General features: G+C 39.3%; 1 protein-coding gene across 5 annotated transcripts; it reads right to left on the bottom strand.

The window, feature by feature from the left end:
• Window positions 1-957: 957 nt before the first annotated feature.
• Window positions 958-25,569, bottom strand: LOC132404546 (TNFAIP3-interacting protein 1-like). Of its 5 annotated transcripts, none has more exons than XM_059988746.1 (11): window positions 25,038-25,569; window positions 21,100-21,201; window positions 19,194-19,259; window positions 18,038-18,160; window positions 17,337-17,465; window positions 14,988-15,113; window positions 14,190-14,315; window positions 13,974-14,048; window positions 10,012-10,179; window positions 4,697-4,775; window positions 958-3,166 (listed from the first exon to the last, which is right to left on the bottom strand). In XM_059988746.1, the coding sequence occupies exons 1-11, from the start codon at window positions 25,041-25,043 to the stop codon at window positions 3,135-3,137; spliced, it is 1,032 nt and encodes a 343-aa protein (XP_059844729.1). In that variant the 5' UTR covers window positions 25,044-25,569; the 3' UTR covers window positions 958-3,134. The 5 variants fall into 5 exon arrangements, with proteins under 5 accessions (XP_059844729.1, XP_059844727.1, XP_059844726.1 ...); XM_059988744.1 differs by lacking the exon at window positions 25,038-25,569 and adding an exon at window positions 24,724-24,902; XM_059988743.1 differs by lacking the exon at window positions 25,038-25,569 and adding an exon at window positions 22,731-24,662.
• Between the last annotated feature and the right edge of the window lie 235 nt (window positions 25,570-25,804).

Here is a 25,804-nt window from a genome sequence, read left to right as displayed (position 1 = left end):
TTAAATGCATTTTAGCCTTCAATCAGATGAGGTCTTCTGGTGGTGCCAGCTGGCGGCAGGCCATCGTGGTGGTCTATGGGCACAGCCCTAGCCTCCACCATCTTTAGACTAGTCACTGTTCCCGTTCTGTCTCACAGAACACCAACAGCACTGAGGCCTGCAAGTACGGTCATGAGTATTCTGTGAGAAATGGATTCAAGATGCGGCTGCATCTAGCTTAATCTAACCAATTCTTCATGTTCAGTTATCTGCTTTCTTTCAGTTTGTTAATGCACTAAGTGTTATTCATGATGACTAACTCGAAACAAAATAAGCAACAGAGTGAGACCACCCACTTCTTTCCCGATTAGTAACAGTATTAAAGATCAGAAGGCTGGAGTTGGTAAATTAGAAGCAAACATAAATAACATCGTTTTGATTCCTAACAAAAACATTAACCCATTTGTGCCATAAATTAATCCCTTTTTAATGGAATTTTGTTGCTGTTCGTTTTCCATGCCAAACAGTGTGAACTTCAGCACCTTGTTTGAACAGAAGGACAGAAACTCTGCCATTGGATATACATAAAATACTTTCCCTCCCAAATTGTAATGAATTTGCTCACTCATTTATTTTTAACTGGTTTAAAGCTTTCCTTAAACCACATTAATAAGAAACTCATACATAACAGATGTTTAATAAAGGAAATTTGATAAATATAGGGTGTGGGAAAAACAAGGAATATGAAACTAATGGGGTGTTCTTTCCCAGTGTGATGGGCTGAATTAATGGCACAATAACTCAATGATTATCACACAGGACCAGAAAAAGCAATTCAACATCTCTGTTCCATGGCTGTTATTTTTACAACTTGTATTGACGTTAGATTACACTAATTATCTCTAAACCTGGAGAAATATGTGATTGTGTTTATGAATAGATTTTCCTTTGTTACTTTCCAAATAACCACACAAAGAGTCAGGTTAAATTTCCTTTTTTATCCAAAAACATTTGATTTAACAGTCACAATATGTTACAAAGGGTTCTACATTTAATATTTACACAAACGTTTCATCAAAATAATAACAGGCAGATACAAAATATTGACACAGCAATAGTCATCCTATAAGCAAATGAAAATTAAATGTTTTCATGCACCAGTATCCATAATGAATACTAAGATCATTTTTTCTGATTTACGTATGTTTGGAAATATAAAACTAAGTTTTCAATCTCAGGACTGGCAATGGAATTATGTCTCTAATTTGTGTGTAATTACATAGATCTCAGTTATTTGTCTGCAGAAACTCCCCTGATGTTACGGGAGAATTTGCTACAGTTTCAGTTGCTTATGCTCCTTAAAGAGAAAAACTGGCTGTTTTAGGAACAATATTAATCCCATTACTCCCATCCCCAACTCAGACAGTACTACTTAATACCCTTTTTGAATGGAGAATTATACATCTCAGGTGGAGAATCATCAACAGTGAAAAGGTGTGATTAGTTTTTACCTCAAATTTACTGTACACAAAATGATAGTGGTGCAAAAAAAAGAAAATAAATCTGGGTAGCCACAGGTTTAAGGGATTTATTATCCACACTACTTCTCCCACTGGGAGGCACTACTTCAAGGTATTTTAAACATTTTGATATGGCCAACTTAAATATCCCAGCCATATCTCCAGTTCATGTAAAATTTAGGAAAAACAAACATTTAGCACCTGAGACATGCAATACAGAACAAATCAGTATTCAAACAAGAGCAGTGTTTTTGAGTACAGTCCCATGCCCCTCAAAAAAATCTAAAAAAAATAACATAATGAACAGATTTACTTGCAGATCATATTGCAGACAATTGGAACAGGTGTTTCGTACTCAGCCAAGTCCTGCAAATATTGAGATGACTGGCCAGTTAATCTTGTCTAGCTGCTGTTAGTCTCAGCAGAGACAATGGCCTACACACCAACTAACGTTTGAGAAGCAACTAGGTCACTGACCACTAGAACTAGAAATCAGTTGAGACATCCAAAGAATTTCATGATCAACAATATTGCATCATGGCAACACAGAGACAAAGCTGTTACCTCACAGTCCCAGTGACCCTGGTTTAATTCCAAACTCCAGCGCTGTCTGAGTAGTTTGTACGTTTTCTCTGAAATCACATGGATTTCCCCTAGATGTAGAGCTTTCCTTCCCCATACTAAAGATGTGAGAGTTGGTAAGTTAATTGGTCATTCTAACTGAAACCTACTGTATAAATGGCAGAATCTAGGGACGTTGATGGAAACATGGGGAGAGGGGGTATAAAGCAGGATTTCTACGTGATTAATATACAGTATATGGCTGCTTGAGGTCTCAGGCTCAAAGGGCCTGTGTCCATGCTGGACCATTCTATGATTCTACGTAGTCCTTCACCCTTGTGATAGCTGAAGTTTTGTGCTGAATTGTTAGAAAGGGCACAACAACAACAACAACATCATTCCTGCGGTACCTGCAGCAATGCAAAGCTTTGTGATCCTCTCCACAATAATTCAAGAAAGCTAGAATTGATACTGAGCCAAAGGAGGAAACGTTTTGATGGGTGACCACAGAGAATCACGTAAGACATCCATTGAGGCGAGGAACCCAGAAGATAATGAGAAGGAATTTCAGAGCTCAGAGCTTACAGAGCTAAAGACACAACTACAACCTGAAGTAGCTTAACAAAATGTAAAACAAGAAATGTGCAAATTAAGTTCAGTGCTTTCATCCTCCATAGATTTCTGCTTCTTTATTTAAAGATTAGCTTTATTTGTCACATGTTCATTGAAACATACAATGAAATGTGTTGTCTGCATCAAGGACATGCTGGGCACCCTTCAAGGTTGCTTGCCTTAATATGTCTGAATATAGCTGCATGCCAAACTTTCTCTTACAATGCTCATAAAAGACCATGGGGTTTTTAGTACATTGAACTGCAAATATAAACTATTACTGTTGTTGAAACAATCAACGGAGGCAAGCTTCTGTATTGTTCTTTAACGTGTTTCTCTTAGAAGAAGCCAACAATGTGCATGAACTGAGGGCAACTGCATCAGAGCAATGATTCGCAAAGACCTAGTGTTGTTTTAAAATATTGACAAACAGTCACAGCAATGATTTTATTCTGCATGTTGCTATTCTGGATTTCTTTTTGCTGAGGTATCATCTGCAAATAAATGTAGAAAATTTGTTATTAATTGAAAACTATTTTCAAATTTTATTTGCTACTGTTTGATTTTAGGCTTTGCAATGAATGTCATTACTGGTATTATCTAAATGCTCTGCGCATTCACAAGCATCTTAAAAATGAAAATGTGGGGATGACTTAGTGGACTGCAACACTTGAGCATGTAGACATTACGAAAGAGGATGTGCCGGAGCTTTTGAAAAGCATCAAGTTAGATAAGTCACTGGGTCTGGATGAAATATACCCCAGGCTACCGTGGGAAGCAAGGGAGGAGATTGCTGAGACTCTGGCGATGATCTTTGCATCATCAATAGGGACGGAAGAAGTACCAGAGGATTAGAGGGTTGCAAATGTTGTTCCTTTGCTCAAGAAAAGGAATAAAGATAACCTTTAGGAAATCTTACTTCAGTAGTGGGTAAGTTTTTGGAGAAGATCCTGGGAGGCAGGATTTATGAGCATTTGGAGAGACATAGTCTGATTAGAGATACACTGCATGGCTTTGTCAAGGGCAGGTCATGCCTTCTGAGCCTGATTGAATTCTTTAAGGATGTAACAAAACACATCGATGAAGGTAGAGCAGTGGATGTAGTGTATATGGATTTCAGTAAGGCACTTGATAAGGTTCTCCATGCAAGGCTCATTCAGAAAATAAGCATGGGATCCAAATGTGAAGTGGTTCATTTTGGTATGTCAAATTTGGAGACAGAATTTAATGTTAATGGTAAGACTCTTGGCAGTGTGGAGGATCAGAGGGATCTTGGACTGCGCAGGTTGCCAGTGTTGTTAAGAAGGTGTATGGTGTGTTGGCCTTCAACAACTGTGGGATAGAGTTCAACAGCCAATAGGTAATGTTGTAGCTATACAAGACTTTAGTTAGATCCCCCTTGAAGTACTGTATTCAGTTCTGGTCACCTCACTACAGGAACGATGTAGATACTGTAAAGAGAGTACAGAGGAGATATTGAAGGATATTGTCTGGATTGGAGAGCATGCTTTATGAGAATAAGTTGAGTGAACTTGGCCTTCTCTCCTTGGAGCGATAGAAGATGAGAGGTGACCTGATAGAGGTGTATAAATGAAGAGAGGCATTGATCATGTGGATAGCCAGGATTGAAAGGTACTTGGAAGCAGGTATGGGGGGGATGTCAGAGGTAAGTATTTCCACACAGAGAGTGGTGGGTGTGTGGAATGCATTGCCAGCAGTGGTGGTGGGAGTGGATACAATCGGGTCTTTTAAGACACTCTTAGATAGGTACTAGAGCTTAGAAAAACAGAGGACTATGAGGTAGAGAAATTCTAGGCAGTTTATGGAGTAGGTTACATGGTTGGCACAACATTGTGGGCCAAAGGGCCTGTAATGTGCTGCAGATTTCTATGTCCTATGAAAGTACTGACACAAAAGAATGTTTGATTGATACATGGGTTTGAATTTATACGCCTGTACCATTATCCAAAGAATAGCAAGAATTTTGTTTTAATGTAATCATGCAGCACTGGTCAAATTCTTACCTTTTGGTCTGCAGTCTTGACTATTTTGCTGACCTGATGAGGGCTGATTGGTGTATGGAACATACCAAGAATATTCTGGCTGCAAGTTAAACAAAAATCACAAAATTGCTGCAAGTATATTGAACACCTAATGAAAGTGAAAAGACAGTCTTGCGTTCTCTGGTCCAGATGCAGAGGATAGTTCCGATGTTAATGGTAAGTAATGCAAAGATACACTTTTAAACTCATCTGATCCACATAATCTTGTTTGACTATACCACAGCAACAAATGTCTCTTTTGCAAAGTTGTTCTTGATGGAAAAGGCAAATTAAAACTTTACTTTGAACTGAGTACATAATGGCAAAAATGGGGAAAAGTGATAAATGCACAATGATGCCAAGATTCCAGGATTAGACTTTGCAACATTCTGATTTCCAAGCACTTTTATGAAGATATGTACTTAAAATTTTAAATTCAAAGCCATCTTATTTCAGACATTACTCTTGTAATTTTCAGAGAACCTATAGTGGGGGACTGATCATGAATGGGAATGCCAAGCCAGCAGTAATGAACTGTGGAAGTAATTTAAACATCTTCCTTGCTAGGGAAGTGGACACAAGAAACACACTCTTGGCAACTTTAAGGCAGGCAGAATGGAGCAGATATTTGTCTTGGCAAAAGAAAAACTGATGAGCTGTTAAACCGTTTTTCCAGATAATTTTTTTTTTAAAACAGTCGTATGAAATGGGAGACCAATTTGTTACTGCAGATTTGGCATTATTAAACAAAATCATATTCAGTTCTTGGTCTTTGTATTAATTGGCTCTATTTTATAGTATGATATCTCATGTGTTTCCTGCACTGCTCCAGAGCCAGTTCTTTGATATTTCCATTAACCTGTGAAACCACATTAAAAATTTAAAGCTTTATTAAAAACTTACCCAACTAAAATAAATTAGACCCAATGATATATCCTTTGAATCAATGGTATTTTTGCAACAGAAGGAAGCAATTCAGGCCATCGTTTAATGTTGGTTATCCATAAACTAACTCATGGTTCAAAGTCCTACAAGTTACGGTTCTTCAGGAACTTAAGTTGGCACCTTTTAAATATAGTTTCTGCACTCTTTCAAGTAGTGATTTACAGACCTCCACCACTCACTATATGAAATAGTTTTTTTCCCCTCAAATCTCTGCTAATCCTTCTACCAATTAACTGAAATCTATGGCAACTAGTTAGGAAATACACTACAGCTTCTCATCATTATATAAACTTAATTAAATTTCTATCCAGCGTTCTCTATTTCAAAGGAAACATTTCTACGCCTACCAATTTTTTTTCAAAGCTAAAGTTCTCCAGTCTTGGCAACATCCTTGTAAATTTCTTCTGCATATTCTCTAGATCCATCACATCCTTCTTAGATTTTGACTACTCCAGGTGCAGTACTTTATATAGATCTATTGTGACCTCTCTTGCTCCTCCATTCAATACCTCAAAATCTACCAATAAATCTTTCATGCAGTTATTAAACTATCTTTTCTACCAATTCTCCTACCTTCAGGGTTCAAGTATACACACCCTTTGTCTTCTACATTTCTTTACGTTCTACATAATTTTTTGTGGATCCTTTTAGATTTTTACCCCTTCCCAAACACATTACTTTGCCTTTTTTTGGATGGAATCATTATTTACAACCCGCCCAAGCCACCAATCTGCCCCACAGTTTCCTCACTGATGCTGATTCCACTAATTTCAACACCATCAACGAATTAAACCTGTATAATTGATAAATATGACAAAAAGCAAGTCCTCACACTGAGCACTGCATTATCCCGCCGCACATTCTCTCCTGTTTTCACTTTCAGGAGTGATCTGCCAATCTGGACTTTGTTAAACACCTTGCTATGTAAACCTCATCATAAGCATTTCAAACACATTGCTATTTGCTCAGATGTTGTAATTAAACAGATAAACATTATGAACATGAGGAAGTCTGCAGATGCTAAGCAACACACACAAAATGCTGGAGGAACTCAGCAGGTCAGGCAGCCTCTATGGAAATGAGTAAACAGTCGATGTGTCGGACCAAGACCCTTCTTCAGGAATGAGAAGAAAGCAGAAATATGCCAGCATAGAAGGGTAGGGGGAGGGAGGGAGGCCAGCTGAAAGGTGATAGGTGAAGCCAGATGGGTGGGAAATATAAAGGGCTGCAGAAGATGGAATTTGATAGGAAAGGAGACTGGACCATAGGAAAAAGGAAAGCAGGGGACCTGGGGGAAGTGATAGGCAGGTGAGAAGAGGTAAAAGGCCAGAATGGGGAATAGAGAAAAAGGGGGGTGGGAAGGAAAAATTAGACACAACTTGTCTTAACAAATCAAAGCAAACTGTCCTTGATTAACTACTGCCTTTCAAAAAGCTGATTTATACCATGTTTTCAAACTTTTCCCAACAATTTGCCCAGCATTGATGTCAAATTGGTTGGCCTATAATTATGTACAATGTCCCTTTATAAACAAAAGTCTCACACAGCCAGACACCAGCTGATGAACCAGTCCCTATCAGAAACTGTGGATCTATTTACTGTAAATATGTGGGTAATACAGTGAACACCAATGGCACAATGGGGCAAAACTCTGTCCTGAAATGTAGCATCAAACACTGTGACAGTAAACTGACAGCCTGCCACAGTGAATCATAAAACAGGATGTCAATTCACCAGAGCCTATTCTGTTTTGCTGTCTGAGACACATTTTCGCCCCACTGCAGCTTGCTTGAAATCTATTTCAAGCTTATTGTGATTTCCCACCCTCGAGTAAACCCCATGCTCTTCTATGAACACGCTGGCCTGCTCAGGCCACATCCTCATTATGGTTTAATGTGGTCAGCAAAAGAAGCTTAAATTGGACTGACTGCAAAAGTAACTTCACATTAATGAATTCAGGTTTGATGTTAAAGAAACAGCTTTTCCCTCTGCACTGTCAGATTTCTATATGTCCATGAACACTTTTTTTACACTATTTAGTTTTATAATGTACAGTCGGCCCTCCTTATCTGTGGATTCCGTATGTGCGGATTCAACCAACCGTGGATCGGGAATACACGGAAGTTCTCTCTCCAGCACTCGTTGCTTGAGCATGTACAGACTATTTTTTCTTGTCATTATTTCCTAAACAATACAGTATAACAACTATTTACATAGCATTTACTTTGTATTAGGTGTTATAAGTAATCTGGAAATGACTTAAAAATACAGGCAGTCCCCGGGTTATGAATGAGTTCCGTTCCTGAGTCCGTCTTTAGGCCAGATTTGAAGTCGGAACAGGTACATCTGGTATTATTTAGCGTCAGTTAGTCATACGTTTTTCTCAGTATATAGTACATATTTTACCTTTCTATGCATATAAAACACTTAAGAAACATACGTATTTCAATAATTTCATCACTGCGTTGTTTAGTAATAACTGTAGCTTTCAGCAGAGCAGGGCCTTTCACATTCTCCATTAAAATTGTTCCGAACATTGATCGACTGTAGCCTAGCGCTTTTCCAATGACCAATGGCATTTCACCTCTTTCCGATCGCTTTATTACTTCCACCTTATTTTCAATCGCGATCGTGATTATTTTCATGAACAGAAACACTGCGGGTTCAGGTCCTAATGTCCACCGCACGGAGACGTGTTAAATAAAGTCTGGGGTTCCGCTGGGTCCTAAAGACCACCGCACTGAGACATGTTAAATAAGGGATTTGTGCATCCCGTGAATTTTGGTATCCGCCGGGGGGGGGGGGGGGGGGGGGCGGTCCTGGAACCAATCCTGCGCGGATGAGGGCCGACTGTATTGCTATTTTATGCCTTTGCATCATACTGCTGCCATAAAACACATAGAATCATTGAAATCTACAGGCCCTTCAGCCCATAATGTTGTAACCTACTCTTGAAACTGCCTAGAATTACACTACCACATAGCCCTCTAATTTTCTAAGCTCTATGTAACTTTCTAAGAGTCTCTTAAAAGACTCTCTAATGTCATTTAAGGCAGAAATCATAAATTTTATCCTGATAAGTAGTACAGTAGAACAATGTGACACGGAAGGAAGTAATTTCACTTTTTGTTTATTCCTGCTCTTACATAAAAATAAGTGAAATTCAATCATGTTTATCAATAGCAAGCTGTGTAATTTTCACCACTGCTGCATGAGGAACCGAGGCTGAGGCTGAGGCTGCACTGAGCTTCGTGTCTATGGACCCATTTCATTCTGAATGCTGCTGTATACTTTTCATCATTTGCACAATCTGTGCTATCTTTCTCTCTGCACCCTGGGTGTTTGTTGGTCTTTTTCCAAAATGGGCTTCTTGTTTAGTGGCTGCCTGTTAGGAGCTGAATCTCAAAAGTCATATCAAATATACATACTTTGATAATAAATGTACTTTTAACTTTATGGAAAAACAGGTGTTCTTTGGAAAAACAGTTTATTTGCAGTTGAAGAGAAAGAGAAAGATAGAGTAAAACAGAGAAGAGGATGTTCAATTTAAAGTTCTTGCCTTTGACTACTTAAACAAGTCATAATTCTGTGTTGTATTTGTTCCTAAGTGGGAACGTCCGTATCTGGTTTCTCATCATAATCAAGTATGGGGAGTCATAGATGAAAGCAAACCCTCTCATCGGTGACATTACCTGCACAACAAGGAAGAGGAGGAGGTCTCGAGAGAAGTGAGAATCTTATGTTTTTCTTTTCTGTAGAGCAAGGGATATATTTACATAGATACGGGCATGAGTACTTTTAAAAATGCACTCAGTGGCCACTTCATTAGGTCCACCCGTTCATTAATGCAAATAACAAATCAATCAATCACGCGGCAGCAACTCAATGCATAGAAGCGTGCAGACATGGTCAAGAGGTTCACTTGTTCAGAATGTGGAAGAGATGTGATCCAGGTGACTGTGAGTTTCTCAGAAACTGCTGATCTCCCAGGATCTTCCCAGACAACAGTCCCGAGAGTTTACAGAGAATGGTGCAAAAAAGAACCAAGAGTCATCCAGTGAACGACAGTTCTATGGACAAAAATGCCTTGTTAATGAAAGAGGAGATTCATGCTGACAGTAACTCCAGCAACCACACATTACAACAGTAGAAGAGCATATCTAAATAAACAACACGTCAAACTCTGCAGTGGACGGGTTACAGCAGCAGAAGACCACACCCGGTTCCACTCCTGTACCAAACAAAGTGCCCACTGACTCTACTTCCCTCTTTTATCTTCTCTTTAAGTTAGAAATTACTTTAATATATTCTTTTACATTTTACAGTGTGGTACAAAATTAATGACTACTCACCATAGGCTGCTGATAACCTCTGTTTGCTGTCTGTGCAGTTAGAATTGCTGGGCCTGGATAGTGGACGGGAATTCCAAAAGGGGCATGTCCATAATTAACGCATGGTGCACAGGGTGCATAAGTAACTGGCAGGCAAGGGGCGGCAGATGACTGGGAAAACTCCCTGGCCTGTGAGGAAGACATAAAACGCAATAATGATCTACTCGGTCATTGTGTCTTCATTAATGCTCGTCTTAAGCCATTGTCATGTATTGTGTCTTCAATTTTCTACTTTAAGAACCAGAAAGCAGAAGAACTTTTATCATTTAAAACCATCGTTGTTCCTCTGAGCACACCACAGCTGGACCTAAAGCCAACCCTTACAAGTAGTTCAGCTGCTCGCTTCAGTTTTTACATGTTAACTCTGCATTTGTATCTCCCGAGGAGATTTCAGCCCTTCATTCAGAGATGGAAAAACTCACAAAACGCAACTGAGCAGAAATAGCTTTTCACCTGTTTATTGCATTGAATTACTGTTGTGCTTAGCATTAGTACCCAATCAGAGGATTCCATTAAAACAACAGGATTTGGAATGATTACCTTTGAACAATAGTTAGGGTGGTATTTTGCATTAACTTGATGGTTCTGCCCAGCCACAGCCTTCAGAGCTCACAGAAACTGCTTCTCTGAAACACGGGAAACAGGTCCCAGACTTGGACTTCCCTCCATGGCAGTGGCACAACAAGCTAGCGTAGAGATGAGTGAAAGTGACGGCGAGGGCACACACGAGCCTCGTGCTGCGAGTGACTGCAGTCCACCGTGAATCGTGGCCCCATTGCAGCATCTCTGTCTCACTGCCTGCTGCTCCGACGGCATTCAGGGAAGCAATGGAGATCCTCCCTCTGTCCATCTGTGCTTGGCCATCTTCGCACCACCACACTCCGATGTAGAAGGATTCTTCATTGCTGTTTTTGTAACAGTGTTGTTTGACCAGTCAGGGTTGTCAGCCCTGAGCTGAACCCCTGAACCTGGAGGACCGGTGGACCACTCTTAGTCTGGCCTTCACTCTTTGACCTGTTTGCATGGATGACCCCTACAAAGAGCCAAAGCATAAAGCCAGCATAACTCTCTGGGCCACTGAGGCACGCAATCCTGCAATCCACGAAAAGGCTGTGGTCTTCTATACTGTGAATTATTTTGAAAGATCTTGAGTCCCAACTTGCTGCAAGTAGGTGCACCTTTTAAACACAGGCACATGCAAGTAACAGCACAGCTGGAACCCTTTATTTCAAATCTACTGGGTGGGGGGCATGTTCCTTGTTTTATTGAGGGTTAAAAAAAGTTGTGTAATGTGTATTGCTGTTTTAATTTCTTCCAACAGAGCAACGGTGAGAATAATTCACATTGATTATGCCAACTCTTCATTAATAACTGGAAAAATATTAAGTGAATGATACCAGTTAGTGCCATTTTCCTAGTAATCAGTTCTTTGACTGGAAACTGTTGATGTATGTACAAAACAGCTTGTACGTTTGATTCAAACATAAAATGTAGCACCAAGTCTAACTTATCAGCAAATAATGCAATGTGGGCAAGATATTAATGCAATTCACTTGACTGCAAACTGGTGCATCGAATGCCAAACAAAAAGAAGGAAGTCAGGCTAAACTGCTCTGATTTGCTGGGTGCATGGAGTTCAGTACTGGCCACTGGATCTCTGAGTGTCAAATCTCCAGAGAGCATCTATTCCAAAATGATGCCATGACTAAGTACATTCAGTTATGTGGATTTCTCTCTCGAAAGTGACTTGATAGATCAATTAAACCATAATTGGCAATCCAAAACAAAGGAAACCGGAAGATTCACCATATATCTGCTCCTGTGTTAAAGTTATTTAACAGTGGACTTCTGAGGTCTAGCACAAGTGTGGTGGAATTGAACTTGACAAGGATATACAGAATGCAATAGGAGACTACATGAGGAAGATTATGAGAAAACTCCAACAGATTCTGAAGGAATTTAAGCTTCAATAACTCTACTTGAATCCTTTAAAATGATAAACTTTTTCTCCTTTCACATTTCCTTTGAATCTACTTTTTTTAAAAAAAGGAACTAAAATAGGAGATGAGATTTGGATGCAAAAATATTAACTTGGATGGTTTTAATATACATCATCATTCTTACCAAATACAGGGGTTTAGTCTGTATGAAATCGGAGTACAGACTCACTGTCTCGCTCCTGACTTTATTTGGCTTGTTGCCATTCTGACTGGGGCCTTTAGTTCCAAAGCCAAAGCTTTTTGCTAAAAACAAAGCAATCTGACCAGTGTGCAGGGATTTTGAACAAGTTTCAGAAGGGACTGAGGCATTATTTGATGTTCTTCCTGGCACCACAAAAATCAAAAGTACTGCTGCTTGTCTCTTTGCTCATCCACCCTCATTACATCTCCCACACAATTTGAAAAAGCTTAGAGAAATTCCACCCCAGAGAAAAAGCTTAGGAATTCCACCCCAGAGAAATTGCCAGATTACACGAGTTTCTTGCCTCCACCCCATCTCAACGCCACTGCCTTATCTGTCTGCGATTCCAAAGGACATGAATACTGGAGCTCCTTGAAAGCTATCAGTCTCCAAGTGGCACACACAAAATGCTGGTGGAGCGCAGCAGGTCAGGCAGCATCTATAGGGAGAAGAGCTGTTGATGCTTCAGACAGAGACCCTTCATCAGGACTCACTGAAAAGAAAGATATCTTTCCTTTCAGTTAGTCCTGACGAAGGGTCTCGGCCCAAAATGTCGACAGCGCTTCTCCTTATAGATGCTGCCTGGCCTGCTGTGTTCCAACAGCATTTTGTGTGTGTTGCTTGAATTTCCAGCATCTGCAGATTTCCTTGAGTCTTCAAGTGGTATAATCCTGCTGACACTGCCGAAGGATACTCTAGGCTGACACATTTGAGCCTGCAATATTTTAAGGTAGTGCTCATTATAAACAAAAATACTTGTAAGTGACCTACAGGTCAAGTACTCATTGGGAAAATTTCTGTCTTCTTTAAAGTAATGCCTGAAAGGGCAAGTATTTTGGTCTGCAGCAGAAAGAATGAAAGAAAGCAATGAATCAAAAAGACAGCATTACTGTGGATAGCAAAAAATGTTGAACACTTGGAAATGGAGCGGAAAACACTGTCAACTCGGGCTAGATGTGATAAGGAAACCTTTCCTTAGATTAATTTAATCTACTTCCTTACATCAGGATAAGATGTAGAGTCTTTCTAAATGAAAGATGGATATTTATATAGTGCCTTTTCAATATTAGAAATTCATCAGCAATAACACAATTACTTTTTTTTTAAAACAGTCTTTTCCTTGGAGATAATATGGGTTATCCTAACAACAAGTCACTCTATATTGCACACTCACAAACATTACTCACACACTTATGTCAGGTAGTCATTGGGAAAATTGCTGCCTTCTTTAAAGTAATGTCTGGAAGGGCAAGTATTTTGGTCTGGCTCCTCATATGATAAGCTTTTTAATCCCAGATTTTTATTCTGGGATTTTCCCCAAATTCACAACAGATTAGGGAAAAACTTCTGGTTGTGTTTGTGTGGTATCTGGACACAACACATATAGTCAAATTCATTTTCAAATTCAGATCCATGCACACAATTTCACATTTTCTTGTGAAATGACAAGTTAACAAAGCATAATAATTTACACCACAATTGACCGAAACAAAATATAAATCTGTTTAAAAAGGACATTTAAGAAACTCTTGAATTGGCACGTGGATGATAGAAAATGGAGGGAAAAGTGAGACTGATTTTAGAGTAGGTTGAAGATCAGCTCTACATCATGAGTTGAAGGTATGTTGTAATGTTCTATGTTCTAACGGATAACGTCTCATTGACTTATGTAAAATGATGTCGGGAGAAGTTCCCTATGATATATATATATATATATATTTAAAAAACAGTACGTTCTTTACCTGCTTCTTTAATTTCTTCCCCAGTAAGTCCTTTTCTTTTCTTTCCTTTAAAAAATCTTCTTCGTAAGTCTTCAGCTGTAAGACAAATAAAGAAAATTTATTTTGCGAACAGCTCATCACATGAACAAATGAATAAAGCACCAGTGGAACCTGAAGCAGCTATGTATATGAGTAGCTGATGTCAATGAAACAAACTCAGTGGAGAAGGGTGATTACCCGTGTGTTAAGTAATGTGAGTTTTGTTTGCAGCTGCTCAATTTTTTTCTTCAGTTCTTCTTTTTCTTCATTCATTCTTTCCCGATCACACCTTTCTCTGTGGAAGTCTTCTTCAAATATCTGCACCTTTAACAGAACCATAATTGTTTTAAAAGCCTATGAGTATAACTTACATTAATCTTACCTGATCAATAATTTTGTTTTTATACAGAATAAATAATGCAGTTACCAACATCACTTTCCTAAGGTAACTTAAGATGGAAATGAATTGCAAACAGCATAAAAAAAGTTCCAATTAGACACAAGGAGACGAGAGGCCTGAATCAGGGCCAGGATATTAATAACATCAAATCTAAACAGAATACTACTCTGAATAAGCTGCAATAATTTTAACACATAGCCAAAGATATTGGTGAACTAAATATTTAAAGTACATTAAGACAATAAAGATGGTCTTAAAATAAAGTTGTATTTCTGAGATTTCCATCCACTCTTCAATAATAAAAATAGCTACACACATACAGAGAAAAATGAACCAATATCTTTTCGTTCGATGTACGGATATGTTGCAGTTATGTAGCAGTTTTAATAAAATTAAATGCCCCAGAATAGAGATTTTGGAAATGAAAGGTCTGAAGTCATAGATACATTGAAATCAAAGTGAAAATTTCTAAAATAAATAAAAATACTTGAAAATTAAATCAAACAAAGGAGTGAAGCTCTCTAAAATGTAAGTTTGCAGTGATTAGTACTGAACATGGTTATTTCTAGCCTAATTTTCAATGAAGTATGTGTTACCTGTTGCTTTAGCACCTCAATCTGTGTTGTCAGTTCTTCAGGGCGAGGTTTTCCTGTTGTCTCTCTTCTATCAAAACTGTGCGGCTTGCAAAAAGTATTATGCTCTCTTAAAGCTTCAGACAAAGCCTGCAACAAAAGTATTTTCCAATGAGTCTCAAAAGCTTTGTCTAAGCTTCATTTTTACCTAGATCTGGCATGAGTAAATATGGGTCAGGACCTTCAATGTACTGATTAGGGTGGTACACCAGGATGGAGTTTCATGGACTTGAGTTATTGCATCCCCATCTGGAGCCTTTGCCTACAGCTTTGCATTCTGCTTAGCTGATTATTTGTAAGTTACAGTACTGTTCGGAGAAAATTCCACAGGCTTGGCAGTGAAATCTCCAGCCAAGTAGTAACCACAATATCAGCAACCTGGAAAAACTGCCAATGAGAGCCATTTTAATACATATGCACCAGCTATAACAACCAAGAAAAAAGATTTGACAACTGTGGAGCACCTCTGCCAACCCTTGAAATATAACACAGAGGGGAGGGGTAATGGGAACTTGGTTAAAACACATTTGTTTTTGGAAGTATATCCTTCATCAGCAGGAATGAAGTGCTAATGAAGAGTCTACTTCTGACACTGACAGAACTCCTTTATTTGCAGAATTTATAAAAGTTCAAAGTAAATTTGTTATCAAAGTTCTCTATCTTCTCAGCTTCCTGGAAGTGCTACAACTTGGCAATAGCAACGAGGCTTATGACCCTATTTGTTTTTACACTCATAATCTGTGTCTGACATAAAAAAGTGTAATGATTCTTCAAAAAAATGTTTGTTTCTTTCCGCAATCAGCACAGAAGATTTAGGTTTAATCTAGTGTACCAGGAAAGTAATCTTCACTGCAATGCTTAGAAGGTCAAGGAGTTGCCCCTAAATATGTTCCATGTATTCAAAACTTCAACCATAAATCTTCAAAACAGTACTTCAACTCTCCTCTGTGAATTTCTATGTTGTGTGAAACAGCAGGAGACTGATATTTAAATATAAACTGGTGGACATAATCCAGTAATGTAGGACACATCTGTTTCTAAGGGTTGGGATTATTGTATTGAGTCAGTTACCAAATTGATTGATTTGTACAATTTATTATTTCACTTTTCCATATGTTTTTGTCATATAGTTAAAAATGCTCTCATTGTGATTTTGGCCCTTCAAATGTTTTTGCTAAGTGGTATAGTCACCTTTTTTTTTCCTCCTCTGTATTTAGTTTGTCAGTTCCATAGGTCTCCTTAATTAGTCCCTGTTCCTTCCCTCAAGAGGCACTGTTCCCATGTTAAGGCAGGTTTGGCAATCTTTTGAGTTTCTTTCTCCCTTTTTCCCCATTTAAGGAAGAATATCTCCACTTAGACTTTACTTTAAAGGCAATAGGAAACTAAGAAATCAATTTAGCACAGCCAGAGTGAAAGAGAAAGCATATTTATTTATTTAGAGATAGATACTGTGCGGAACAGATCCACTGGGCCCAATGAAATGCTCCACCCAGCAAGCTGCCTATTTATCCCTAGCTTAATCACAGGACAATTTACAACGACCTACTAGCTGACTATAGGAGGAAATCAGAGCACCTGGAGGAAACCCACAAGCTCGTGAAGATCATACAAAATTTCTTGCTGAGGACGCTGCAAATTGAACTCTGAAGCCTCAAGTTGTAAAAGTTTTGCACTATGTAATGTTACACACACACACACACACACACAATGACCAAGTTATTGAGAAAAGACATCTGCACAAACACTTGAATCAGCAAGTCAGCGTATAATCATATAGACCAAGTTTTGGTGTATGGGAGATGATGTTTCTGTAGGTAGCTACCTGCTTTTGTACCTGGCTCCATGACTTGAGATTTGCTCCCAACAGAGCAATTTCTGTTCCAATACTTTGTATGAAAATGTAATGCTCTCATGTACTTCATACCATATGAAAGTAATATACGGCACCTAACCTGGTGTTTTCTGTCGACAGAAGCCTGTTATTCATTTTATCTATTGGCAAATTAAAATATAAAACTATGACATTTTGAAAATCATAAGAGAAGCCAGCATTATGTTACTACTAAGACCATGACAGACAAAATCTATCCAGTTAAGGTTTGCTAAAATGGAATGTTAATGCCCTCATGCTTCAGCACCTTTCTAGTTTAGGAGCAGAGAGAGCTGCATTTTTAAAAAATTGGCAAATTATTTTGTCATTGCAGATGTGGGAAATAAATCTCCTGGTTGATGAGAGACCAATTTGTTTGTGTAGTTATTGCCCCGGGCTACAGATGAACATGTGGATACAAACAAAGTAACAACTTTACAAACCTTATTCAAATAAGCAATTTCATGCTCATAATATTCCTTCTGTTTGCTTGTTGAAGAGTGACATTGTTTTAAATGCTTGTTTTCTTCTTCAGCTTCAAGCAATCTTGCATTTAGTGCCTGTTTTTCTTCCTTAAAAAAGGGAAGGAAAAATGTAAGTAATATGAAAGACCAGATTTGTGGAAACCAGTTCAACCAACTCCAATTCCACTTATTGAGATGAACATACTGTATACTAGTTGCATCACTGCAATAGCCTGGGAATTCAATAACATTCAAACATTCCAGTAGAAGGACTTTTTAAGGATAAAGATTAGCTTTATTTGTCACATGTACATCGAAACATCAAAACATACAGTGAAATACATTGCTTTCCATCAACGACCAACACAGACCAAGATGTGGTGTGGGAAGCCCGCAAGTGTTGCCATGCTTCCAGTGCCATGTCCATATATTACAAACCCTAACTTGTACATCTTTGGAATATGGGAGGAAACTGGACTCCCCAGAGGAATCCCATGAGGTCACTTGGAGAACATACACACTCATACACATACGCACAGTCAGCAGCACAAACTGATCCCCAATCTGACAGCTGGAACTATAAAGCGTTTCATTAACTGCTATGCTACTGTGTCATCCATAACTTGTTCATTGCTAATTACATTTTATTTGTTTTCAAGCCAATAATAGCAAAGACATACTTCTGCTGTTTCAAGTCTGGTTTTAGCCAGCAGCAGCTTCTTATCGAAATCCCTCTGCTTCTGGTCCAGTTCCTTCTCCAGGGTACTCAGAGACTGCTGATATTTGATTAACCTTTCCTTCAACTGTGGAATACAAGAGATAATGCAGGATCTATGATAAACTGTGATATTATGAAATATTCAATATTCAAATATTCAATAGCATGCATTAAGTTGCATAAATATCCGTACATGCTATTGAATTCATCTTGGCAAAACAATTAACAGAGAGAGAATAGAGTTCAAACAAAAGATACATATATTTACTAAGTGCTTTTTTTTATTTCCCCTGCCTTGTTATTCTTTCAGCACCAAACAGCATCTTCAACCAAATTAATACACCAAAGGCCTGATTATTGGATAGAAAAGATGTAATTTTGTCATAATCCACTAGGGGGTGTTTGAGCACAATTTAGCATTAAATTAATACCATTATGAGTTGGGACTTATCCAAATGCGTGTTAGAAAAGATGCTAAATAAAAATGAAAATAAAGCAGTTGTATTAATTTAATGCAAAAATGTTGTATAAAGCTTTAAAGCTTTTCTGGATTTATGTGTTATCGTATATATTTGTTAGCAGATGCTTGTGAGTGAAAGGGAAGCTGACAAGTGGCAGGATTTTAAGGGGGAGTTATCGAGTTCAGAGCTAGCATTTTCCCAGTTAGGGTGAAAAGCAAAGATGGCAAGATTAGGGTTTGACCTGCAGGAAATAGAAACATAGAGCAGGTATTGAGGAAGTCTCATGAGAAATATAGTAGGTGAGAACTTAAGAAATTAGGAGAGGAAATGAGGCCATGAAATATCCTTGGTTAGTATGATCAAAGAGAATCTGAGATATTTTGTAAGTAGATCAGGAGAAAGAATGGATGCCCCTGGGAATAAAAACAGGCAATCTATGTGTAGTGTCAGGAAATGTGATTGGAGTCCAAAATGAATACATCTCATCCTATTCACCAAGGGAGGAAGCGTTAGATGTTACGGGACACATAAAGGTTGATAAACCCCAAGGGCCATACGAGAACTAATCCAGGTTGCAATGGGAAGCTAGGAAAGAGGTAGCTGTGGTTATTTTAATAAATTACTGGAACTGAAAGTTGAGAGATTGCCGTGTTTTACCTTTTGTTCATACAATGCCTTCATATTCCTGAACTCACGATCCCATTGTTTGTTTATCTCCAAAAGCTATAACAATAAATTTAGAATCCAAATTAAAGACACATTGCAGAATACATAGACTAAAAGGCTAATCACTTGAAATTTTAATATTTTGGAATGCACTACTCCATGGACATACAAAAATCATAAAAAAGGAGGGAACAACTCTGGAATTTCAGAAACTTGGAAGAATTCATTCCAATACAGGACATACCATCACAAAGCACTTCATCCCCTTACTCCCCTTTAATATTCTAATAGGCTTCGCAACATTCTGGCCAAACATCGGTCTCTCACAAACCAAGTTCCAAAACATGCTTCCAAGCAGGACCCTGAGCATCCCATCTGTAACTCCCCATCAACTCCCCAGACTGACCTCTCATTTCCATAATGAACCTCAGTGGGAGTTTGATGCACAACACTTTGTCCTTTGACTGAGTACTTTATAGACTTGCTGAGTCAACAAAGAATTCTGCAATTTCAGTTCACAATTCTTCCATTTTATTTTCAGGCAACGGAGGTCATAGCTTCCACTCAATATTGCAATCCCTCTCAGATCTCTAGATCAATCCCTCTCAGATCTCTAGATCAATCCCTCTCAGATCTCTGCATCATTCCCTCTCAGATCTCTGCATCATTCCCTCTCAGATCTCTGCATCATTCCCTCTCAGATCTCTGCATCATTCCCTCTCAGATCTCTGCATCATTCCCTCTCAGATCTCTGCATCATTCCCTCTCAGATCTCTGCATCATTCCCTCTCAGATCTCTAGATCATTCTCTCTCAGATCTCTAGATCATTCCCTCTCAGATCTCTAGATCATTCCCTCTCAGATCTCTAGATCAATCCCTCTCAGATCTCTAGACCAATCCCTCTCAGATCTCTAGACCAATCCCTCTCAGATCTCTAGACCAATCCCTCTCAGATCTCTAGATCATTCCCTCTCAGATCTCTAGATCATTCCCTCTCAGATCTCTAGATCATTCCCTCTCAGATCTCTAGATCATTCCCTCTCAGATCTCTAGATCAATCCTTACTTTTTATTAACCTATTTTACATGCCATCTCTTTTGCTCTTTACTTGGCACATCACATTTTCCTGCTCCTTTTCTTGCTTAAAACCTCTTACAATCCTAATATTTTCTCATTCTAATGAATGGTCACTCATCCGAAACATTATCTCTATTTCTATCTCTACAGACATCGCCTGGCAGAGATACATAAAAATTTCTAAGTCATTGATTGGGTAGATAATCAAAATCTTTTTTCCAAGGTAAGGGTATCAAAAACAAGAAAGAGTTGGTTTAAGGTGAGAGAAAAGTGTTTCAAAGGAATTCAGGAAAAGTAAATAGAATGTTTTCAAATACAGTATTTCCAGGATTTTTAACTGCAATGGTTATAGCACATCATCGCAAAATAAATATTTCTTCAGCTTAATTCCAACCAGCAGAATCTAACTCCCAGTTGTTTCACCCTGGACAAGATTTCAAAACTAAGTCAAAACTTAGACAAACTAGTTATTCTTTAGATTTAAAAAGTTTCTACCAACTCTTAAACAATGTTACCACATCATATTGACAAAGGCCTGCTCAATCTTATGCTCTCTCCACTCCCTACTACAAATTATGATCATAACTTAAACTATCCCTGACTGAAACCTATCTATTTGTCTAGTTCCTTACATCACTTCAAATTCATCCCTAAAGTTCCTTTCTCAATAATTAGCCCTTAGTTTCATTATCTTTGTTTTGACATTGACTTTTGTCAGATTCCTCAAGTACAAAATGCTTTGGCAAGCTTTCATTGTGAAATCATCTATGGAATTATAACCAAAAAAGGCAAACTATGACAGTTTCAAAATTAAGATACCTCTTTTTTCTGATTTTCCAAAGTCTGAATCTGTCTTTCAAATGCCTCCATTTCATTTGAAGAAGGCTCCCCCTTGTTTTCGATTTCCATTCCAGTTATATTCTATGAAGGAAAAAAATGGAAAAGATTTTTAATTCTCTTATTTCTGTCTGATGCTTTTCTCTTCTATTCAACTGCCTCCATTTGACATAAATTTACAATCCACGTCAAATGCTGGTAACATTCAGAATCCAAACTGGGTTTACTTGTAGATAAGAATGAAAATATTTTTACTTAATTGAGAGCAAAGTTTAGTTATAAATAAGTTTTCGAGAAAATCAGTCCTCTGACAAATTCAGTGAGGCTTCCATACTCTTTTGAGTTTCCAGTTCATTCATTTGATACTTTGCTCAAATACTACTACCAGAGGAAGTGACTTGGAACATTTATGGTGCCTATGAATATTATTAGCTTATTTATGTATATTAATTTAATTTGTTCCCATTAACAGGCTCATTAATTCACACAGTAATTATTTTTAAAATAATAAGGAATATTAATGTTCAATGATACAAAAACCTCAAACCTCAGTTAACAGGTCACAAGCTTGGCACTCACTGCAAATACAGCCTTACCTCCTGTCTCCTCCATGGTCATTCCACACCATCACTTCCACCCTTATAGTTACTTGTTCCATAATGCGATACTTAAATCTGACCGACCACCAACTTAGCAATGCCTTGCAGCTGCTGTAACTTCTCCAAGGAGTTGTCTCCTCCTTTGACCCATTCCATCAGAGTAAAGACATCTCCTACATTATTGGCCCTAAAAATATTACTAAAAATATTGAAAAACATGGTCTCTTTGCCACCTCTTTTCATCTAAACATTGCAGACCTCACTCAGTTTATTGATTTTTTTTATTCTGCCAACCCCACAGCCCACTATAGCACATAATTCCTATTTCACCATCACTGACAAAGCTCTCAGCCATTTCAGCCTAGTCTCCACTGGATTGTCGCACTTCTCAACTACTTCTCCTCTCCATTTTTCTGTGGAAATCAAAGGTACTAAGGGAATTCAGGGTGGGCTTGTTAATGAAATAATTCCTGTCATTTTGCTTAGAAGAAATTAACAAGTAGAGAGCAGACAATGACAAAGAAGCTCAACTTTCACAATTTCTGTTCAATTTCTATTCAATTACAATTTCTGTCTGTACAAAAAAAAATCCAGTATTATTTTGATGTTACAGTCATCTAGGCATGAATTACAGACCCTTTCAGGCCAGATGTACAAACTGCTGTGCATCTTGCAAAGTTAAACAACTCTACCTGTTCAATATGAACTCTCATCTCCCTTTCTTCAGTCGAAGCTCTTTGCTTATTTAAGTGTTGGCCTTTTCAAAGCAAAGATGAAAACCGTGTATTCCCACTTCCGACTGGTAAATATAGTCCTCTGATTCAAATCTGTCTTCAATCCCAGGCTTTTAAACCATCCCAGTCCCTTTTGTCATATTTCGAGCCACACCAAATTACACAAAGGCATTTCAACATTTTTTGATGACGGCTGATGTGAAACAGAACTGGGCTTCCCGATATGTTGCAAATCACTAATGTCTCCCTCCAATGAGTAAGACACTAAATCAAGCAGTACCTGGAAGTGGAACGGCCTGTGAAACTGGCCAGTGGCGGACGAGGAAGGACCAACAAAATCACTGCACCAACCAAACATGAGCTCCTGAAAGAATGTAATAGGTGTTCCGCATTTTGTCTCTGTTACAGAATGAAACCCTCCTCGTTCGAAATCGATCATCACCGTCAGTGTAAAGCAGCCAGACGCGCCTCTTGCTTCTGAATAGAACTGGAGAAACTAGTATAGCTTGTCCTGGTTTAAGTAGATCCGAGATCGAGCTCAATGTCAGGTGCCATCACCAACACTCGGAGGAGTCAGGAAATTACCTGACAATTATTTCTGTATGGTCGCAGGAGAGTGGGATGTCTGAATGTACACCCTGCCTCATAAAACGTAGTTTTAGAATTTACAGCGGAGGACTTGTGTTTTAATTGCTGCTTGCACGTGACCCTGTTTATTTAGAGCCACATAGATACAATTATCAACACAGAGCCTCCTCGCTGGGTGGAGGTAATGAGTCGAGATTCGGCCGCACACGTCAGCGTAATTGCTTAACTGCGAACCTTATGCTCCCGTTATTAAACTCCATGAGCCCTCTAGGCTTCAATCCGATGTATAGAACACTCATTAAATACAGTTCGATTTTAATGCACACGAACGTCTTGCATCATACGCAATGACTAACAAGTTAGTTACTTGTGGAGTAATCTGGAAATTCCACTGTTTCACACCATTTCTGATTTTTTTTTATATACACAGGCCAGCAAGATTTCACTGTCGGTTTGCACAACAGCGCTGAAGTTGCTTTAACATTATGCCTGCTCCTCCATTGAAATGACGTTCTTACTTATATAATCAATCGCTACTATTATCAGAATAGCCATCATCTTGCATGATGTAGCGCCTGTGGGGGAGAAGGGTTGGAATTGATGTCTGTGCGGCTACGATAGCACGTCGCGGCATCTCGAGGTCGGAAAGTTAATTCCCTCCAGTCCCGTGAAAAACTTGAAGGCACGAGCCAATCTGAGGGTAACATCAAATCAGCAATCTAGCTGGAAAAGCGTTCAGCCGCTTGAATTTTGATGAAAACTCCGCAGGCCGCCAGACTCATAGTGCTCTCAACGTCACCGTCTCTTCTGCCGTAGCTCCTCTTTTATTTCGAATCTATATTTTGTCTTTGATCGTAGATTTTATTCAAAATTCGAAAAATTAAAAACTCTACAGAAATACGACCCAAAAGCAGGAAAATGTTGGAAGCACGCAGCAGCATTCGTGGAAAGAGAAACAGTTAAATTTTCAGATCCGTGACTTTTCATCAAGTCAGAACTATATCAAACTTGTTTAGAAAATCCTTCACAAATGGAATTATCAATAGGCTTCTTTTAATTAACATGAATTCTGCTTTCATGAAGCAGTGGGCGCTCCTGTTACTCTAACCTTTTTCAGAGACTAACATTCAGATTTTTAGAAGAGCAGTCCATTATTTGCCATTTTGACTTCTGCCTCCAGATACACAGAGGCCCTGTTAGTGCTGTCATGAAAGGTCTTTCTAATGTTGTTTACAGCAGCAAATGATAATTCAAATCAAGATCCCACCCCTGGCCACACCTTCCCTTGTGGTTCTGCTGTACAACTGAGAGCAGGCCAGGCGGTGTTCCCTTCACGATACGGTATGGTCCTGATTCCCTATGTCTCCAATCTCCAGAAAATCTTTACACGTTCACGGGAGCCCGCAGAAGCACCAGCCGAAAACGAAACGGAAAGCCAGCTTCTCGCTGCTGAGTTCGGCTCTCCGGCGTGTAAACAGAACCGCCGGCACCTATTACACGCGTTTCTCTTTATCACAGATACAAGCACTGCCTGGTTACCCGAAGATTAGCTTTATTTGTGACATGTACAGCGAAACGCGACGTCTTGCGTCAATAACCAACACAGTCCAGGGATTGTGCTGGAGACAGCTTGCAAGTGTCGATACGCTTCCGGCGCCAATACAGCACACAAACACCTCACTAACCTTCACTATGCCTTTGTAAACATTGGAGAAAACCGGAGCGCCCTGAGGAAACACACGGTCACAAAAACAGGCAGCGGCGGGGATTGAACCCCGACTGGAGATGACTGGCGCCGCGATGCTGACAGCGACGGGAGCGCTGCTATGGGCAGTTCGCATCCCCTCGGAGCCTGTGTCAAACAGTTTTTACGCACATATACAGATCCACACCCACCCCAAGCTGCCTGCGACCGGTTCAGCGCGGTAACTGACATCATTATCTTCCTTAAAATTACGCGAAAAATAAACCGCGCTAACGCGGTAACTTGATGGCTTACCGACATTGGGAGATTCAGCAATATCTCCCAGCTTCTAATGTTGCTCGGTCAGACCCCATCGTATGAGTTGCACACGGTGCACACAAAATGACAGGTACGAAGGTGTTGTTGCTGCCCTCTAACGGAGCCTGACTGACGGCCTTGGCATCAGCTGGCAATCTGGTGCCAGGATGCGAAGCGGTGCCACCCACTTACGGGGGTCGGTATCCGCCCAAGCGGCCTCTGCCCTCGCACTCACTTCGGCCCGGCTTCCTGCCGTCTTTACCACACTCGTCTTCGCGATTTCAAGCCTACACTCTGCCGGTGTTGTATCTGGCTGGGTCCTCAAACAGTGATGTGCATGGTATGTGTTCCTGATTTCCTCCCACAGAGGAGGGAAACGTGCTAGGCCATTCAGCAATGCTCCTTCGCCTTGGAGGTCTCTGTATAAGTACAAAAATAGCACTTTCCTTTATCTCAGACTTAGCCTCCCAAACTTCAGTCAGGTATTAACTCAACGTGGGCCCATACAGGATTTCCACACTACACAGAAGGCAACCATTTGGCCCATCAAGTCCAGGCCATCTCACAGAATAATCCCATTCCCTACTCCTAGCTGCTGAACCTACCCATAATCTCATAAACTGATTAGAAAAAAATGTACAAAAATATTGATACAAATAATCAGATAACCATCTCTACACCACGTAGTCTTCTCTCCAGGGAAATTCCTCATGCCAGGTCAGTTTTGCAGCAATCTAATATTTTAGCTTGTCTTAAAGTTCAAA

Source organism: Hypanus sabinus, chromosome 14 (genome assembly GCF_030144855.1).
Source record: "Hypanus sabinus isolate sHypSab1 chromosome 14, sHypSab1.hap1, whole genome shotgun sequence".
NCBI lineage: Eukaryota > Metazoa > Chordata > Chondrichthyes > Myliobatiformes > Dasyatidae > Hypanus > Hypanus sabinus.
The sequence above is the reverse complement of the archived record's forward strand: the minus strand, read 5'-3'. Positions and strand labels throughout refer to the sequence as shown.

Bases quoted from the DNA above. Each gene is read 5' to 3' on its own strand.
- LOC132404546 (XM_059988743.1), bottom strand. From the start codon at position 22,889: ATGATCGATTTCGAACGAGGAGGGTTTCATTCTGTAACAGAGACAAAA. The intron at 14,049-14,189 runs GTAATCACCCTT...TTTGTCTTACAG, and splicing joins TCACATTACTTAACACACGG to CTGAAGACTTACGAAGAAGA. The intron at 4,776-10,011 runs GTGAGTAGTCAT...TTTAACTTGCAG, and splicing joins GAGGTTATCAGCAGCCTATG to CCAGAATATTCTTGGTATGT.